Source organism: Heterodontus francisci, chromosome 13 (assembly GCF_036365525.1).
Source record: "Heterodontus francisci isolate sHetFra1 chromosome 13, sHetFra1.hap1, whole genome shotgun sequence".
Lineage (NCBI taxonomy): Eukaryota > Metazoa > Chordata > Chondrichthyes > Heterodontiformes > Heterodontidae > Heterodontus > Heterodontus francisci.
The window spans coordinates 115063971-115083841 of NC_090383.1; the positions used below are offsets into that span (position 1 = coordinate 115063971).

Sequence of the window (19871 nt, forward strand, 5' to 3'; positions counted from 1 at the left end):
GCTAATGCTCTGGGCACATGGATTCAAATTTCACAATCAGCCATGGTGGGATTTGAATTCAATTAATAAATATGCTGACCATGAAACCACTGCTGTAAAAACCCATCTGGTTCACGAATGCCCTTTAAGGCAGGTAATCTGCCATTCTTACCTGGTCTGGCCTACGTGTGACTCCAGACATCTTTAACAAAAAAAGTCCTCTGAAATGGCCAAGCAAGCCACTCAGGTCAAGGGCAATTCGCCACAAACGAATAATCAAAAAGCTCCCTGTGTCTGCGTGGGTTTTCTCCGGGTGCTCCGGTTTCCTCCCACAAGCCAAAAGACTTGCAGGTTGATAGGTAAATTGGCCATTATAAATTGTCACTAGTATAGGTAGGTGGTAGGGCAATATAGGGACAGGTGGGGATGTTTGGTAGGAATATGGGATTAGTGTAGGATTAGTATAAATGGGTGGTTGATGTTCGGCACAGACTCGGTGGGCCGAAGGGCCTGTTTCAGTGCTGTATCTCTAATCTAATCTAATCTAATTTGCAGGGCTATGGGGAAGAAGCAGGGAGACTAAGTCAAAGAGCTGGCACAGGCTCGATGAGCTGAACGGCCTCCTATCATGCTGTACAATTCTATGATTCCTCGACTAATGAAGTCAGACTTGACTGGGCGGGACAGTTGGACATGTGGAGAATCCTCCAGGAATATGTACAACCAGAATTATAACCCTAAGCTTTGACTCACTTTCTTACTGTGGGGTAAGAGCCTCATTTCGTTAGCTGCCACTGGCTCAGTCGCTGGGCAAACCGCGTGGAAAGGTGAATAGGGGAACACAAATTCCACTGTAGTACCCAGAGAGCAGTTAGAACGTGGAACTTGCTACCACAGGGGGAATAGCATACACGCTTTTAAGAGGAAGCTAGATAAATACACGAGGCAGAAAGGAATAGAAGGATATGGTTGATAGGATATGAAAATGGGTGGGAGGAGGGTCGTGTGAATGATAAACACCAGGTCAGAGCAGCTGGGCTGAATGGCCTGTTCCTGTGCTGTACATTCCATGTAAGTCTCTGAAACTGGGGTGTGGTAGTTGCTGTGATGGGGGAAGGTCACTGTAGATTTTATGAGTAAGAATAGACCTGATGGGCCAAATGACATCTCTCTCTCTCTCTCTCTCTTTCCCTACTTATGTACGTGCCGGTTAATGTTTTGGGTGGGACTCTTCACCAGAACTGTTGTAGAAAATATTGGATGCGTTATGGTCTTATAATTTATAGAATAGAATCACAGAATGGTTACAGCTCAGAAGGAGGCCATTTGGCCTATTGTGTCTGTGCTGGCTCTCTGTAAGAGCAACTCCACTCGTCCTGGTCCCCCTCCTTTTCCACATAGCCCTGCAAATATTTTCTCTTCAGGTGCTTATTCAATTGCCTCTTGAATGCCTCAACTGAACCTGCCACCACCACACTCTCAGGCAGTGCAGTCCAGATCAGAACCACTCGCTGCGTAAAAATGATTTTTCTCATGTCGTCTTTGGTTCTTTTGCCGTTCACCTTAAATTGGTGTCCTCTGGTTCCCGACCCTTCTGCCAATGGGTATAGTTTCTCCCCATCTACTCTGTCCAGCATTTGCTTTTTAAAAATTTATACTGCATAGAATTATAGAGAATTTATAGCACAGAAACAGGCCATTCGATCCAACATGTCTGTGCTGATGTTTATGCTCCACATGAGCCTCCTCCCACTTGACTTCATCTCACCCTACGTGCATATCCTTCTATTTCTTTCTCCTTCATGTGCTTATCCAGTTTCCCCTCAAGCCCATCTATGCTATCCCCCTCAACTACCCCTGCGGTAGTAAGTTCCACATATACTGTATCTTTGTTATGTTACCAGCAACTTACCAAATACACCATTTGAGAGTTAGCCCAGAGATTCCTTTCAAAAAGCTGTTCATGATTTTGGAAAAGCAAAATGCTACATTATGTAAATACGCCAATGTAAGTAAAACAGCTACTTTCTTTGTTGGTTGTGATGTAATGATAACCCTTTCACCCTCTCCCATCCCCCACTGCCCTACCACATACCTGTTACATTTATTGGGATGACATCACTCTGTACAGCCTGGGCTTGTTGACGCATCTTCTCCTCTGGAGTGGGCAGTGGAAGGGCCTTGGTCCAGTTGGTCTGGACATCAATCTCGGAGAGGTCACTGGCCACTGGGGTTTTAGATCTCCTGGAATAGTACAGCTTTTCCTCGTCGACAGACTTAACTGTGGACTTCATGAAGAGCACAAAATACATGTTTAGGAAGATGAGAGGACGATTCTGTCCAACAAACCTATCCCACCTTTTCATCCTTCTCACCATGTTCCTCAAGTCTTTTCTCCCTCTGTAGTAACAAGAGGAGGCCTCTTGGCCCCTCCAGCCTGCTCCACCATTTAACTAGACTCTGGCTGATCTGTATCTTAACTCTATCTACCTTGGTTCTGTCACGTTTAATACCCTTATCCAACAAAAATCTACCAATTTAAATTTTCAATTGACACCTCCCCGGCCTAAACAACTTGTTTTGGAGGAGAAAGAGTTCCAGATTTCCTTAACCCTTTGTGTGAGGAAGTGCTTACTGAATGGCTTAGCTCTAATTTTAAGATTATTCCCTTGCAATCTATCCCATTGTCTCTAATCTCATTTATACGGTTCAGATCAATGACCCTTCCTTGGTAACACTTCATGAATCGTTTCCCCTGCTTTCTGTTTCCAATAATTTTCTCTCCAATCACCAACCATCCCTCCCCTTCCCATAGACATTAACTCCTTGTGGGCACCAGGCACCCCAATGTACTTTGCCAATTGGCCATTCCTCATGTGTAAGCTTAGATTATGAGTGTGAAAGCGCATTACATCCAAATTCTATACTCAGCTGATAGCCACACACTCATATCTCCAGCGAGGGATTGGGTGGTTTGGGGGTAGCGGAATAATGATCAGGGACACCATCCCAAGCTATTTGGAGTAATCCTGGCCTTGATATCAAGGACTGCTGCACTTTGACTGAATTTACCAAACCCGCAACCTCTACCACCTAGAAGGACAAGGGCAGCAGATGCATGGGAACACCACCACCTGCAACTTCCCCTCCAAGCCACAGACCGTCCTGACTTGGAAATATATCGCCGTTCCTTCACTTTTGCCGGGCCAAAATCCTGGAGCTCCCTCCTTAACAGCACTGTGGGTGTACCCGTACCAGATGGACTGCAGCGTTCCAAGAAGGCGCAATTAGGGATGGGCAATAAATGTTGGCCTGGCCAGTGACAGCCCACATCGCGTGAATTAATTTTTAAAAAAACATACTCTCAGATTTAGCCAGCTGAGAAATGGTGGGACCCCTACCCCAGGGTACCCAATAGCCACTGGGTGAAAGCTTGTCCTGATTTCCCTCTCACTGCTAACATCCTAATTTTAAAACTCATGCCCCGGTACTATAATGAGAAAAAGCTCACTTATTACTGCACAGTTCTGAACCGTTTAGAATAAAATAGTGTTCAGTTTCTTTTAGCTCGGATGTACAGATGGTCTGTTATTCTTGATCATCAGTACCATGGACTTATCATGACTATTTTGTTATTTTATGGGGTGTTTCAGGACTTTTGCTAATGTTTTTATTTTGGGGGGAGTGGGTGACACCAGGGACCAGCAGGGGTGGAGGGGGCGTTGAGGGGCATGGTATTATGTGATTCAATCCGTTCAGTGTCCTGAAACCAGTGACCTTGCTGATCAGGAGAAGTCAGGAGAGTATGAGGCAGTCTGCTGGTGATCAGTCATAAACCAGCGAGTTTACTGTATGTCTTAATTATGTCCACAGCCGAGACTGTGAACAGTTAATTTGAATTCCCCCCACCCCTAACATCAATTACTAGCGGCAAACCTTGTCCATTATCATGCACAGGATCGAGGAAGCAGAATACAGGCAGCGGTAAATGAAAAATAACAACAATTCATTTATTCTGCTAACGTGAAACCAGTGGCTTTTATATGTTTACATGTTGTCTGAGAATCCATAGCATCCAACCGTGGCAGGTATCTAAAGGGGCAGCTCAAAGACTACGGTTTTTTTTCTCAGAGCAATTACTTTTCATTTACAGGCTCGTCCATCAGGCTTGAGGGTTTGGCTCTGTATTTCAGAGACTGATTAATCATGGGGAGGGGGCTCATCGCAGGCAAACCTGACTCTATCTGCCCCCAGCAAGGGCGACTGGGTGGTTGATCAGGATGGGAACACATCAGAGTTTGGAAACTGGGAACTTCTCTTCCTCTTAACAGGAAGGGAAAGGGGGGATGGTGGGTGTCAGGATTTAAACAAAATATGGGGGCATCGCATGTGAAGCATTCAACACCCAGGGCCTCTCCCTGTCCTCTCACTTAGGGAACCGGGGGCTTGTGTGGGGACATGTGGGTGGGAGGAGGAAGGGAGGGAGTGCAGACCCCGTCAATGAGGGGGTTAGTTTTATCAGGACACATGGGGACATCTTGTGAGCTTATGTGGGTGCACGATGCTACCATTTGTTATTTGAGTGCGAAGGAGGGGCTCTTGTGTAAACAGATAGTCACGGAGATGTGAAGGCAGGCAAGCAAGGATTCAGACCTTCTTAATTCAACCATCCAGAGAAATCCTAAAGTTGCCCACATTTCAATTATTTCTTAATAGATTTTCTCCTCCATTTGTTCTTCCTGAATCCTATTCCATTTGTTGGGCACCCTCAGCGTGAAGAGCAATTTCCTAACCTCAACCTTAAATTTATATTTACTCGTTTGCATCAATTGAAAGCAATATTTACCTTTTCCATTCCCTTAGCTCGCTGACATATCTCTGAAAGATCCTCCTTTAGATATCGCCTTCCCAGACTGAAAATCCCAAGTCTCACCCTTACTTCTGTCACAACGTAGCCCCTGTTAACCCACCACCTGAGCTCCTCATCTTACTCCCAGCAAATCTCCACTCATTCATTCTCACTGGTTCAGTTAAACTATTGTCATTCTACACTGCAACGCACTATATCTAGCGACTGAAAGCAGGAAGTCAAGAGTGGCTGAGGTAGGAACATGGCAAACAATGCAGAAACCCCGGTCACTCTCGGCCCCCAATGGACAGAAACCTTTCAAGCAGTTCAGCCAGGCACACACACACACACACACAGGCCTTTGTTCTGAAAGCTTTGTAAGTATCTGACAAATGAGTTCTGCACAGTGACTGTGATCATTAACCACACAGGGCAAATCCTCACAAACTGCCAATGTAAAGACTGCAAGGCAGTCATTCAAAACTGCAGGAGCTGGTGGAAATCTACTGCCACTTCTGTCCATATCTCAGGATGCTTTACTGTGCCCCTTTGCAGGGGGTTGCTATTCAGGATGGCTACTGGCTGGCAAAACATTAGATGGGCAGCCTTCATGAGGCTGTGCAGGAAGACTGGTTTGACGATGCTCCCAATGTCCATGCTATTGGTGAGAGAGCAGCAAGTCAATTTAAAGCACAGTGCTCATAAATACAGACTACTGGTCATGTATGGCCCACCTCGCCTTCTCCTGAAGACCACTGAGAACCTAGATTCCCATGCTGCTCCTCTGGCAATATGCCCAGAACTGGGATTCAGTGCAACTTCATCTCCTTCTCTTGCTGTCCATTGGAAAGAACAAGTGAGCTGCATTAGGAGGTGGTGCTGTCCCAGAATCCTTGGTGCAAGTGAAATGAATCTAATAAACCCATTAATGGAATTATACCACAATGTTTTCCTCCCATCCTGTGGGAACAGTGCCTGGCAGCTGGTAGGGATTGGGTTTGTGTGTTTAAGGCTCACAGCTACTGCTCAGAAATCACGGGCGGAATTTTCCTGTAGGCTTCGGAACCCTGACATTGGAACAAAATTGGGGTCCCAAACTCGCACTTGCCGGCAGTGAGGTCAATGAGGCGGTCTCCTAATTGGCTGCCTCCCAGCTCATCATCCTCAGGGCGCTCATGGTACAGACCCAATCAGAGGGTTGGCAGCTCTGGAGCCACAGCAGCCCCACCAGGAGAGGTGGGTGGTACTGATGCAGGTTAAAGACTGTGAGGGTGCCTCAATGTAGGGGTGCCCTCGCTGGAAAGCACGTCAATTATTAAATAGCCGGGATATAGAAAGGTAGGTGAATGGGGTAGGAGGGGATCGGGGGAAAATCGGTCTTGGCCGTGAGTGCTGCCTTTCATGACTGCAGCCCGTTCTTTGGGGCAGGGAGGCCATCTCCATTGAGCTGGTGCCCTCTGCATACATCGGAGGTGGGGGGGGGGGGGGCAGCTGCTCCGCCGCTGGCTTAATGGTGGAGAGGCCGCAAAATTGCCTGTAATTGGGGCATGTTTAGCAATGCTGATTGGCTCTCCGCCTCTGTGCAGCAGGCAGCCGATTCACTTCCCAATCTGCCCCGGGTATATTCCCTGGCAGCAGGAAGGTGTCTGGGGGCTGTCCCAATGTGACTCCCCACTATTTTTCTGGCCCCCTCCCCTCGAAGCCCGCACCATGAGACCAGGAAAATTCAGCCCCGTATATCAGATACTTAAGGCCCAAAGCTTTCAGAACAGTTAACTCACTAAATACCCAGGGTGGTGCATTTAAAAACAAGAGCTCAGTACATTGAGAATCGGAGGTGTGGTGAAGCATCTCATCACTCCATGATGTGGAGCATTGCTGAGAGTGGTCATAGAGTCATAGAGAGATACAGCACTGAAACAGGCCCTTCAGCCCAACGAGTCTGTGCCGACCAACAACCACCCATTTATACTAATCCTACATTAATTCCACATTCCCTATCACATCCTACCACCTACCTACACTAGGGGCAATTTACAATGGCCAATTTACCTACCAACCTGCAAGTCTTTGGCTGTGGGAGGAAACCGGAGCACCTGGCGAAAACCCACGCGGTCACAGGGAGAACTTGCAAACTCCGCACAGGCAGCACCCAGAATTGAACCCAGGTTGCTGAAGCTGTGAGGCTGCGGTGCTAACCACTGCGCCACTGTGCCACACTGTGTGGAGTAAATCATTGATTGGGATCGTGGTCTGTGCTGTGAAGTTGGTAACACTAATTTAGAATGTATCCTAATTTTTGGAACAAAAATATTCTCAAAAGAAACCTTGTTTGAAATTTGAAATTGAATGATTTTCCCTCATAGGTCGGTTGGGAAAAGTAATGTGGAACTGAGGCATCGAGACCACACGGTCACACACTCCATCGCCCTGGTCTGTCTTAGCTTATGTAATCCCCAGCCAGGTTAGCATTAGGGGTGATTTAATTGGCTTTAGTGCTCGAGGATTAGGGTGGGGAGAATCAGCCAGGGCTGCACACTCCTGATTACTGCCCAGTGATCCCCACTCCAGCACAACATAGGTGGGTGTCCATAACATGTGAGGATGTCAGGGTCAAATGACCTGCTGACACTCCCCATTGGGGCGCATGCATGAGGAGTGTCCATTTGGGGGGAGGGTAATTGGATGCGGGGGAGGTAGGGAATAAAAGTAATAGATGGAACACAGTAGCAGCACTGGGGGGTGTTTGGTGAGCTACAGTGTCAAGCTAAGCAATTAACAAATGCTGCTGTGATTTGCCATAACGGAAGTAGCAACATCATATTAACAGGGAAAGGCAAGCAGAGTGTTTCAACATGGAAGGTGCAGGGGGTTAAAGACAGAAGGGGATATGTGGTGCAAAAGGCCTGGTGTAGTACAGTGGAAGGGAAGAGGTCCAGTGCTACAGGAACTGGGTGAGGGAGGAATTGTACAGGGATCGAGGTCTACGCGGGGCTGCAGACACGGCTGACGCAAGCAAAGCAGTTTGCTGATTTAGTGTGCGGTGTGTGTGTGTGTACCTGTTTGTTCCATGAAGTCAAATAGCAGCAGAGACTAAGGCAGCTTAAGAGGTTATATTGCTGGAGTGAAAGAACAGAACAGGAAAGAAAGAATGAAAGAGTGTGACTAAAATAACCTCAGACAAAGAAACAAAGGTGCAGTTAAAACCCAGTCAGTGCGTTGTAAAGATAAGCATATCTTTTTAAACGCATTAGTGCCTTTGTAAAGAACCCAATTATGCCCTATTGACGGTGTTATCCCTCCTATTGTACAATTGCAGCACAGTGGAGTGCCGTCAGTTAAGCAGCAGGCTGCCTTGAGGTGCTGCAGAATTGTAAGCATTTTGATTTTTAGCACTGAGAAAATGCTTGAACTCTGCCCCCAGAAATGATGGATGTGAAGGAGGTTTAAATACAATTCCAGCCAATCTGAAACCAGCTACTTGATCCAGGATGTAGATGAGCAGGCAGAACATTGCTCATCCCTGGTTGCCCTCAGGGCATTAAGAGTCAACCATATAGAGTGAGACTGGAGTTAGATATAGGCCAGGTAGGGGAGACAGGTTCCTTTCCCTGAAGGGCAGGAGTGAACCAGTTATTCCCATTCACAACCAATCATGGGTGAGATCTGAACTCATAACCCTCTAGGGTTGCTCGTCCAGGACTATAATCACAACACTTCAGTACTCCATGAGGTAAGTGTTCTGGTGTTAGAAAGACAGATTTGCATTTATATAGCACCTTTCACAACCACCAGATGTCCCAAAGCACCTTACAGCCAATGAAGTGCTTTTGAAGTGGAGTCACAGTTGTAATTTAGGAAATTCAGCAGCCAATTTGCACCCAACAAGATCCCACAAACAGCAATGTGATAATGACCAGATAAACTGTTTCAGTGATGTTGATTGAGGGATAAATATTGGCCAGGAGACTGGGGAGAACTCCCCTGCTTTTCTGAAATAGATTAGATTAGAGATACAGCACTGAAACAGGCCCTTCGGCCCACCGAGTCTGTGCCGAACATCAACCACCCATTTATACTAATCCTACACTAATCCCATATTCCTACCAAACATCCCCACCTGTCCCTATATTTCCCTACCACCTACCTATACTAGTGACAATTTATAATGGCCAATTTATCTATCAACCTGCAAGTCTTTTGGCTTGTGGGAGGAAACCGGAGCACCCGGAGAAAACCCACGCAGACACAGGGAGAACTTGCAAACTCCACACAGGCAGTACCCAGAATCGAACCCGGGTCGCTGGAGCTGTGAGGCTGCGGTGCTAACCACTGCGCCGCCCTAGTGCCTTGGGATCTTGTATATCCACCTGAGAGGGCAGACAGGGCCTCAGTTTCATGCAGGGTGGCCAGGATCTGGCCCACCAAAGGTTTCCATCCGCCCCGTGGGTGTATTTCAGAGACGGGAAATTTCCCATTGGTTTCTTCTCTGAGACAGGCTTTTTAAAAAATACCACAAGTGTCAGTATCACCACTGACAGGTGCTGACATCAGTAACACCTGTTTCCCAACTTCGGACAGATTCAGCATTTTTTGGCAGCTTCCAATTTTCTTTTTAAAAGCCCGCCAGGAAACCCCAAACAGAGTGGGGAGCGTGGGCGGGGAGGGTTTGGGACAGGGCAGGGCGGGGGATGTGGACAGGGAGAGAGCGACAGAGAAAAAAAGAGAAAGAGAGAGAGAAAACAGTGGGGGGGAAGAGAGCGCGAAAGAGGGGGGGGAAGAGAGCGCGAAAGAGGGGGGGGAGAAGAGAGCGCGAAAGAGGGGGGGGGGAAGAGAGCGCGAAAGAAGGGGGGGAAGAGAGCGCGAAAGAGGGGGGGGAAGAGAGCGCGAAAGAGGGGGGGAAACTGAGCGCGAAAGAGGGGGGGAAACTGAGCGCGAAAGAGGGGGGGAAACTGAGCGCGAAAGAGGGGGGGAAACTGAGCGCGAAAGAGGGGGGGAAACTGAGCGCGAAAGAGGGGGGGAAACTGAGCGCGAAAGAGGGGGGGAAACTGAGCGCGAAAGAGGGGGGGAAACTGAGCGCGAAAGAGGGGGGGAAACTGAGCGCGAAAGAGGGGGGGAAACTGAGCGCGAAAGAGGGGGGGAAACTGAGCGCGAAAGAGGGGGGGAAACTGAGCGCGAAAGAGGGGGGGAAACTGAGCGCGAAAGAGGGGGGGAAACTGAGCGCGAAAGAGGGGGGGAAACTGAGCGCGAAAGAGGGGGGGAAACTGAGCGCGAAAGAGGGGGGGAAACTGAGCGCGAAAGAGGGGGGGAAACTGAGCGCGAAAGAGGGGGGGAAACTGAGCGCGAAAGAGGGGGGGAAACTGAGCGCGAAAGAGGGGGGGAAACTGAGCGCGAAAGAGGGGGGGAAACTGAGCGCGAAAGAGGGGGGGAAACTGAGCGCGAAAGAGGGGGGGAAACTGAGCGCGAAAGAGGGGGGGAAACTGAGCGCGAAAGAGGGGGGGAAACTGAGCGCGAAAGAGGGGGGGAAACTGAGCGCGAAAGAGGGGGGGAAACTGAGCGCGAAAGAGGGGGGGAAACTGAGCGCGAAAGAGGGGGGGAAACTGAGCGCGAAAGAGGGGGGGAAACTGAGCGCGAAAGAGGGGGGGAAACTGAGCGCGAAAGAGGGGGGGAAACTGAGCGCGAAAGAGGGGGGGAAACTGAGCGCGAAAGAGGGGGGGAAACTGAGCGCGAAAGAGGGGGGGAAACTGAGCGCGAAAGAGGGGGGGAAACTGAGCGCGAAAGAGGGGGGGAAACTGAGCGCGAAAGAGGGGGGGAAACTGAGCGCGAAAGAGGGGGGGAAACTGAGCGCGAAAGAGGGGGGGAAACTGAGCGCGAAAGAGGGGGGGAAACTGAGCGCGAAAGAGGGGGGGAAACTGAGCGCGAAAGAGGGGGGGAAACTGAGCGCGAAAGAGGGGGGGAAACTGAGCGCGAAAGAGGGGGGGAAACAGAGCACCAAGGCGGGCGATCAGAGAGCGAAGAGCACAGCGAGGGGCGGAAGAGCACAGCGAGGGGCGGAAGAGCACAGCGAGGGGCGGAAGAGCACAGCGAGGGGCGGAAGAGCACAGCGAGGGGCGGAAGAGCACAGCGAGGGGCGGAAGAGCACAGCGAGGGGCGGAAGAGCACAGCGAGGGGCGGAAGAGCACAGCGAGGGGCGGAAGAGCACAGCGAGGGGCGGAAGAGCACAGCGAGGGGCGGAAGAGCACAGCGAGGGGCGGAAGAGCACAGCGAGGGGCGGAAGAGCACAGCGAGGGGCGGAAGAGCACAGCGAGGGGCGGAAGAGCACAGCGAGGGGCGGAAGAGCACAGCGAGGGGCGGAAGAGCACAGCGAGGGGCGGAAGAGCACAGCGAGGGGCGGAAGAGCACAGCGAGGGGCGGAAGAGCACAGCGAGGGGCGGAAGAGCACAGCGAGGGGCGGAAGAGCACAGCGAGGGGCGGAAGAGCACAGCGAGGGGCGGAAGAGCACAGCGAGGGGCGGAAGAGCACAGCGAGGGGCGGAAGAGCACAGCGAGGGGCGGAAGAGCACAGCGAGGGGCGGAAGAGCACAGCGAGGGGCGGAAGAGCACAGCGAGGGGCGGAAGAGCACAGCGAGGGGCGGAAGAGCACAGCGAGGGGCGGAAGAGCACAGCGAGGGGCGGAAGAGCACAGCGAGGGGCGGAAGAGCACAGAGAGGGGCGGAAGAGCACAGAGAGGGGCGGAAGAGCACAGCGAGGGGCGGAAGAGCACAGAGAGGGGCGGAAGAGCACAGAGAGGTGTGTTCACAGGGAGAGACAGACAGACAGAGAGAGACAGAGGAGGGGAGAGAGAGATCAAAATTACTCCCGACAGAATGACATCTATCTGGAATACTCCGCATCACTACAAGTGTGCGGGCAAACATTGACTACTTGTTCAAGCAAAAAAATGCCAGGATCCCACTAAATCAGTGTCCAACATGGTGACGAGAAAGTAAGTCAATACATTAATCTCATTTAAAGATTCTTCACAAAAACAACAATTTGTTGTTGTTTTGATTTACAGTAAGATAAATTTTTAATGCCTTTACCTTTCCGAAATTGTCTCACCGGCCCCCAATGTAAGACAAAATTGTAATGTTGCCCCCCACGTGAAAAGGTTGGACAACCCTGGTTTAATGTCTCAAGCAAAAGACAGCAATTTTGACAGTACAGCACTCCCTCAATACTGCACTGGAGTGTTAGATTTGATTTTTGTGCTCAAATCCTGGAGTGGGACTTGAACCCACAACCTTCTGACTCCAAGATGAGAATGCTACCAACTGAGCCACAGCTGACACACAGTTCTGACAAAAGGTCACTGAACTGAAACGTTAACTCCGTTTTTCTCTCCACAGGTGCTGCTTGACCGGCAGAGTATTTCCAGCATTTCCTGTTTTTATTTCAGATTTACAGATCCACAGTATTTCGCTTTTGTATTAGTGACTTGAGTCTGGGTCTGGGTCGTGAGGGGGATGAGAGACTTCCTGTATTGGAAATCACTCCAATTTGAAAGCAGGAGGTGAACAGCTGCAATTATCCTCATTGTGCTGCTAAAATATTCAATATTACCTGCACTCATTCCAAGGATATTTCTTCTCTCAACTGAATGAGGGCTCACACTAACACAGATTATTCAGCTTAACAATCACCAGTGAGGTAACCAATGCCCAAGCTAAGTGAAGGAAAATTTTCTTAGAAAGTTTAAGTTGACTCTGCACCGCCCCCACATCCCCTACACACACGACTCCCGCACCCCCAACAAGGTGTTACAATACAATATCCTACATTTGATTTAGAAAGCCATTAAAAGCAAGAAAGGGCGAAAGTATAAACAGAACACTTCAGAAAGATTTTTAGTCCGTCTTACCATTTGCTCCTGGTCTTCCTCCTCATCCAGGCAACTTCCAGACAGATGGGAAGATGACGAGGTGAATATTGGGCCCTGAGAGTAATACTGCGAACTGCGAAAACCATCCTTCCTTAGTTTATCACAGTCTGCAGAGAGAGAGAGAGAGAGAGAGACTGAGAGAAGACTGGGTGCAAAATGCAGCAACTGTTGGAATCAAAACCAATTCACCCATCATCAAAATTCACATCAATGTCCAGAGACTGCCTGACTGGCACTCAGAAACTCACCCACCCCAGGCACCAAGGTTTCCACCACAGCCCCTGAACCACTGATATTCAGTCAGGATATTTGTTAAACATACCTAGACTGTCAGCAAGATCCCAGGTTTGGCCTCCTGAGCTTGGGCAGTATGAGAGGCTGCTGGAGCTGGCCTTAGTGCTGCTCAACCAGGCCTGGGGGGGGGGGGGGGGGGGGGTCAGGGGTGGTGGAGGGGGCATTGAGGTGCCTGAATCCCACATTGCTGTGTTGTTTATTGGGTATATTGGAACCAAAAACACTTAAGCCAACAGCTGTAATTTTATTTGATGCAATTCTTGTGCAGTACCAGAAAGTGAATTTGAATATAGAACTCACTACTGCAAGGAGTAGTCGAGGCGAATAGCATTGATACATTTAAGGAGATAAAGACATGAGGGAGAAAGGATTAGAAGGAAATGCTGATAGGGTGAGATGAAGAGGGGGTGGGAGGAGGCTCATGTGGAGATAAACACCAGCACAGACCTGTTGGGTTGAACGGTTTGATCATCCTATGTAACTGATGAAACATACTATATTTGTTTAATTTAAGGCTATATATACTTCAGTGGGTCATTCCTAGCCTTGGCCTCGCTGGGACTTAGAAATTGATCGAGTGGCAGAAGGTGCTTAAAAGCTCCTTAATCCCTTTCAGACGGTATTACTGAGAACAAGCTGCATTCATTTAAAGATGCAGAGACAACATTCTGTCTAGCACGAGACCCCAGGGGAGGAGGGGGAGGGTCCTTTTTCGTAAAAATGTATTGTTAACCCACTGCAGCCAAGGAATGAAGGGAAATGAGGGTAGGGCTGGAACGTGCAGTTGAGCTAAGACATATGCCATGGTCTTAATGAATTTCAGAGCAGACTCGTGGGATTGTAAGGTCTACTCCTGATCTTATTTCTTATGTCTTATCTCCAACACAGAAGTCCTTGAAGCGGCCAACACCCCCAGCTTATACACACTACTGAGTCAGCGGCGCTTGAGATGGCTTGGCCATGTGAGCCGCATGGAAGATGGCAGGATCCCCAAAGACACATTGTACAGCGAGCTCGCCACTGGTATCAGACCCACCGGCCGTCCATGTCTCCGTTATAAAGACGTCTGCAAACGCGACATGAAATCGTGTGACATTGATCACAAGTCGTGGGAGTCAGTTGCCAGCATTCGCCAGAGCTGGCGGGCAGCCATAAAGACAGGGCTAAATTGTGGCGAGTCGAAGAGACTTAGTAGTTGGCAGGAAAAAAGACAGAGGCGCAAGGGGAGAGCCAACTGTGCAACAGCCCCAACAAACAAATTTCTCTGCAGCACCTGTGGAAGAGCCTGTCACTCCAGAATTGGCCTTTATAGCCACTCCAGGCGCTGCTTCACAAACCACTGACCACCTCCAGGCGCGTATCCATTGTCTCTCGAGATAAGGAGGCCCAAAAGAATTTCTTATGTTCTTCTAGTCTCTTATTTTGCTTGTTTCCTTTTTCTTGAATAAATTTCTAGTACACACTCCCATTTAAAAAGAACCTGTGTTTTTATAGTTTATATATAGCTTATCAGGTGATTGCAAAGAGCTCCACATGTAATCATCCACTTGTCATATAACAACATTACTTTTATATAGCGCCTTTAATGCAGTAAAACGTCCCAAAGAGTTTCACAGAAGCATACTCAAGACAAAAACTGACACCAAGCCAAAGAAGGAGACATTAAGATAGGTGACTAAAATGCTCGGTCAAAGAGGTAGGCTTTAAGGAGGGTCCTAAAGGTGCAGAAGGCGGCGGAGAGGTTTAGGAATGGAATTCCAGAGCTTAAAGTCTAAACGGCTGTAGGCATGGCCGCTAATGATAGGGCGAAAGAAGTGGAGAGCTCGCAGATGCTGGGAACACCACCACCTGCAAGTTCCCCTCTAAGCCACACACCATCCTGACTTAGAACTATATCGCTGTTCCTTCACTGGGTCAAAATCCTGGAACTCCCTTCCTAACAGCACTGGGGGTGTACCTATATCACATGGACTGCAGTAGTTCAAGAAGGTGGCTCACCACCACCTTCTCGAGGGCAATTAGGGATGGACAATAAATGCTGGCCTGGCCAGTGATGCCCCCATCCCATGAACAAATAAAAAAAAGAGGCCAGAGGAAATGCAGAGATCTCGAAAGATTGCAGGACTGGAGGAAGTTACAGAGGTGAGGAGGATGAGGTCATGGAAGGATTTGAAAACAAGGAATAGAATTTTAAATTTGAGAATTACAGGACAGGGAGACAATGTTGGCAAGCGGGTGCAGGGACGATGGGTGAATGGAATGTAGTGCACGTTAGAATATGTGCAGCAGAAATTAGACTGAGCTCAAGTTTATGGATATTTAGTGAGGGCTGCATTAGTACAGGATAATGTTTAGTTGAGGCTGTTTTAATAGAGGAAGTGTGTTTCGGTAAGGACTGTATTCGTGCGGGAACAGGTTTATATGTATTCCCTGTTTCTGGATACATTTAGCCTAAAACCAGTCTTCATATACTGCTATAGGCTGTGGAAATCTGAGCTCTAAAGTACCCACCAAGGAAGGCTACCCAGTTTGTGTGGATTTGTCACTATTACACATTTAAAAATTTAATCCTGGAGGACTGGGTTAAACATTGCCTTTCAACTCTGACTAACAGGCTGCATATCTCCTCTGTCTCAGCAAGGTCTGAATCTAATTCCATGGCAAAAAATGTGTCCAAAAGACAGTCATCAGAGCAGAGTTCCCCACCATCTACACTTTCAAGAGAAGGACGTCACTGTTGACCAGAAGCTGCACTGAACAGCTGTATCTACACTTTACTAGAGTAGGTTATGTCAACAGAACTGACTGTTAAAGGATCTGTTTGAGGATGTATTTTATCAACAGATGTCTTAGCTATTCCTTATAATCAATATGTTTCTTGAAATGTTACAGCCAAGTGCTCATCAATTTCTTAAGAATATCGTACTTACAAACATACTCGATTATTGGGGAGTCAATGATATTATAGTTCTGAGTCCATTCAGGGTGTTAGCACTTGTCAGAATCCAAATTCATGTACCAATTCGCTGTTATTCATTTTCATTCCATGAAAATTACTAATCTAAATACCCTTACAAGGCACGAACAATGCTTGGTCACTCTTGCGTTACATGCTCCATTTTATATCTTTAAGCTAAAGCATGGGTATTTATTGATTATCAGATTTATAATTATAAGATTATTGTTTAGCATGAGTGAAAAGAACAGCTTTCCACCATCGAAGGCTCTTTCTCTCTACTTGCTGGGGTCTAGTGCCAAGCAGTATTGGTTCTGTCTTCTCTTTCAAGAAGGTGCAGCCCTTACTCGCTCTCTCTTTCTGCCAGTCTCTGCCAGTCTGTTTGTCTCTCTCTCGCTCTCTCCCCTCTCAGTCAGTCTCTCCCTCCTTCTCTCCCTCTCCGTCAGTCTCTCTCTCTCCCTCTCCGTCAGTCTCTCTCTCTCCCTCCCTCTTCCCCTCTCCGTCAGTCACTCTTCCCCTCTCCGTCAGTCTCTCTCTCACTCTCTCTCTCCCCATCAGTCTCTCTCACTCTCTCTCTCCCCATCAGTCTCTCTCACTCTCTCTCTCCCCATCAGTCTCTCTCACTCTCTCTCTCCCCATCAGTCTCTCTCACTCTCTCTCTCCCCATCAGTCTCTCTCACTCTCTCTCTCCCCATCAGTCTCTCCCACTCTCTCTCTCCCCATCAGTCTCTCCCTCCCTCAAATTTCCTTTCTTTGTATTTCTCACATTTAAATGGCATCTCTTACTGTTTGACCCAATTTCCCCCTCCCTGACCTATCTAGATCCCTCTGAAGTCGGTCTGCTTGTTCCCTACTGTTTGTGACTCTTTATCAAATCTCCCCCCGAAGTGACTGGTTGAGGATGGCACAGGGAGGGGACAGGCAGCGTAAGGGGGTGATTCATGCCTTTGTTACCTCTAGACTTGACTATTTCAACACTTTCTCGTCTGGTCTCCCACCTTCTACCCTCTGGAAACCTGCGGTCATCCAAAACTCTACTGCCCATGTCTGAACTCACACCAAGACCCGTTCCCTATCACCTCTGTGCTCGCTGACCTACATTGGTCAAGCAACTCCTCGATTTTAAAATTTTCATCCTTGTTTTCAAATCCCTCCATTGCCTGGCCCTTCCCGATCTCTGTCATCTCCTCCAGCCTCATAACCCTCCAGGATAACTGCACTCATCTCGTTCTGGTTTCTTGAGAATTCCCAATTTTAAAAGCTCCACCATTGGCGGTCGTACCTTCAGCTGCCTGGGCCTTAAGCTCTGGAATACCCTCCCTAAACCTCTCTGCCTCTCTAACTCGCTTTCCATCTTTAAGACACTCCTTAAAATCTACCTCTTTGACCAGGTATTTGGTCATCTGACCTAATATCTCCTTATGAGGCTCAGTGTCATATTTTGTTTTATAATGCTCCTGTGAAGCACCTTGGGACGTTTTATTTTGTAAAGGCGGTACATAAATAGAAGTAGTTGTTGTGAGAGCTGCACAGAGAAGCGGGCATGATGCTCGCTCTCCTGAAACCAGTGCCGCAATGTGACAACCCTCTTTGAGGGCACCCGTAACAGAACCCTCTTGACTTGTGCAGGCAGGACTGTCTGCTCAGATACAATTAGCAGATCGGGCAGTGAATTTCTGACCATTCTTTCACAGCCAGCTGCTGTCTGTATGAGGTAACGCTGCGTTACATCAGAGCCCCCACCTCCACTCCCATCCCCGCCGCCGTTTAACTCCTGGCATATGGTGAGTCTGGGGAATGCTGACACAAGGCTGCAGGACAGCCACACTGCCTTGCTCAAACAGTTCCTTTGTGCAAACTCCAGAGAAAAGAAGGAAAATAAATTGGGAGCTACGTCATAGCTGGACCAGTACTCTCAGAGAATCGAGCCAGACAGATGAATGGTGACTTCTTGCCCAGAGCCCAACACACTTTGCGAAACAAAAACAAATCCTGCAATCCAAGGCTGAAAGGCTCACGACCAGCTGCAGCATCTACCCTTCGAACTGAAGGCTCACACACTCATCAATCTTCCCCTTTTGTTTGTCACTAAAGGAATTTTCAACGAAAGGAATTACTGTCGAACATGGCTCAGTTGGGAGCACTCTTCCCTTCGGGGCAAAAGGTCATGAGTTCCAGCCCCACTCCAGAGACCTGTGCATCTAACCCATGCTGACGCTCCCAGTGTCCCACTGTTAGAGGTACAGTCTTTGAGATACCCCGCCTGCTCTCTGGAGGTGGATGTAAAAGATCCCATTGCTGCTGTTTTGAAGAGCAGCAGGGGAGTTCTCCACTGACCGATCAACATTCATCACTCAACCATCATCACTGAAACAAATTATCTTCACATTGCTGTTTGTGGGACCTTGCTGTGCGCAAATTGGCTGCTGCATTTCCTAGAATCATAGAATGGTCACAGCAGAGAAGACAACCATTCAGCCCGTCGTGTCTGTACCGGCCCACTGCAAAAACAACTCATCTAGTCCCACTCCCCTGCCTTGTCCCCGCAGACCTGCAAATTTTTTCCTCTTCATATAATTATCCAACATAGAATAAAAGTTCTTCATGGGCTCTCCTGAGGTTGTGAAAGATGCTATATCAATGCAAGATTCCTTCTTTCTTCAAGCAGCTCTCTCCTTTTCTGAGTGATACTGGATTTTTAAAATTCATTCATGGGATGTGGGCACTGCTGATAAGTCCAGCATTTATTGCTATTCCCTATTTTCCCTTGAGAAAGTGGTCATAGAGTCATTACGGCACAGAAGCAGGCCATTCAGTCCATCCAGTCCATGCCAGCTCTCTGTAGAGCGATCCAGTCAGTTCCAGTGTTGACTGCCTTCTTGAATACAGCTGAGTGGATTGCTAGGCCATTTCTGAGAGCAGTTAAGATTCAACCACATTGCTGTGGGTCTGCAGTCACATGTAGGCCAGACCAGGTAAGGACAGCAGATTTCCTTCCCTGAAGGACATTAGTGAACCGGATGGGTTTTTACAACAACCCAATTGTTTCATGGTCAACATTACTGAGAAATTTTTTTTTTTTCAAATTCCAGATTTATTTAATTAAATTTAAATTCCCCAGTTTTCATGGTGGGATTTAAACTCATGTCTCAGGATCATTATTCCAGGCATCCAGAATACCAGTCCACTAACCACTGTGCTACGGTACACATTTTAAGCCCCCTTTATATTCTAGAGCTGCTTCAACTCCCAGTAACATGCTCGGGCTTCTGGTGCACTAGAACCTGCCACATTTACCGTTAAGGGCAGCATCAGTGTGTACTTATTTCCAAGTCCTGGGGTGGGGGGGGGGGGGGGGGGGTGAAATGGTCGTCTGCAATAGTGCGAAACAGGCTGATTGATAGTGAATCAACAACCTGTTTTACACTGTACACACTTCTACACACTTTTACACTGTACACACTTCTCTCCATTTAAATCAACAGAAACGTTTATCGGGCAAGTTGTAAAACAGGCTGCCTACTGGTCAAGTCCTTTTTGTGATACTGACAAAAAAAGCAATTTCACCCCCCTTAAGTCTTGAGAAACCACAAATAATGAGAAAAGCACAGACTGTTCTATCCTTGTCCTTTTCCACAATAATGCTAAATCTAACTGTATTATGGTCACTATCTCCAAAATGGTCACCCACTGCTACTTCATTCACTTGCCCAGCTTCATTACTGAAGACTAAATCTAGAATTGCGCCCCCTCTCATTGGGCTTGTTCTGTTCTGGCTAAAAAAAATTCTCTTGAATGCTGTTCAAGAATTTTGTGCCCTCTGTGCCCTTCACACTGTTTGTATCCCAGTTGAAATTGGGGTAGTTGAAATCC

At 48.2% G+C, this 19871-nt stretch overlaps 1 protein-coding gene across 6 annotated transcripts in view; it reads right to left on the bottom strand.

Annotated features, from left to right (window-relative positions):
- Positions 1 to 19871, bottom strand: part of nhsl1b (NHS-like 1b) — a 242136-nt gene that overhangs the window by 22484 nt on the left and 199781 nt on the right. For all 6 annotated transcript variants that reach the window (XM_068045511.1, XM_068045510.1, XM_068045514.1 and 3 more), the window contains exons 3-4: positions 12728 to 12855; positions 2075 to 2267 (exon numbers count right to left, since the gene is read on the bottom strand). In XM_068045511.1, the coding sequence (XP_067901612.1) occupies positions 2075 to 2267; positions 12728 to 12855 (321 nt within the window). The remainder of the gene's footprint in view (positions 1 to 2074; positions 2268 to 12727; positions 12856 to 19871) is intronic.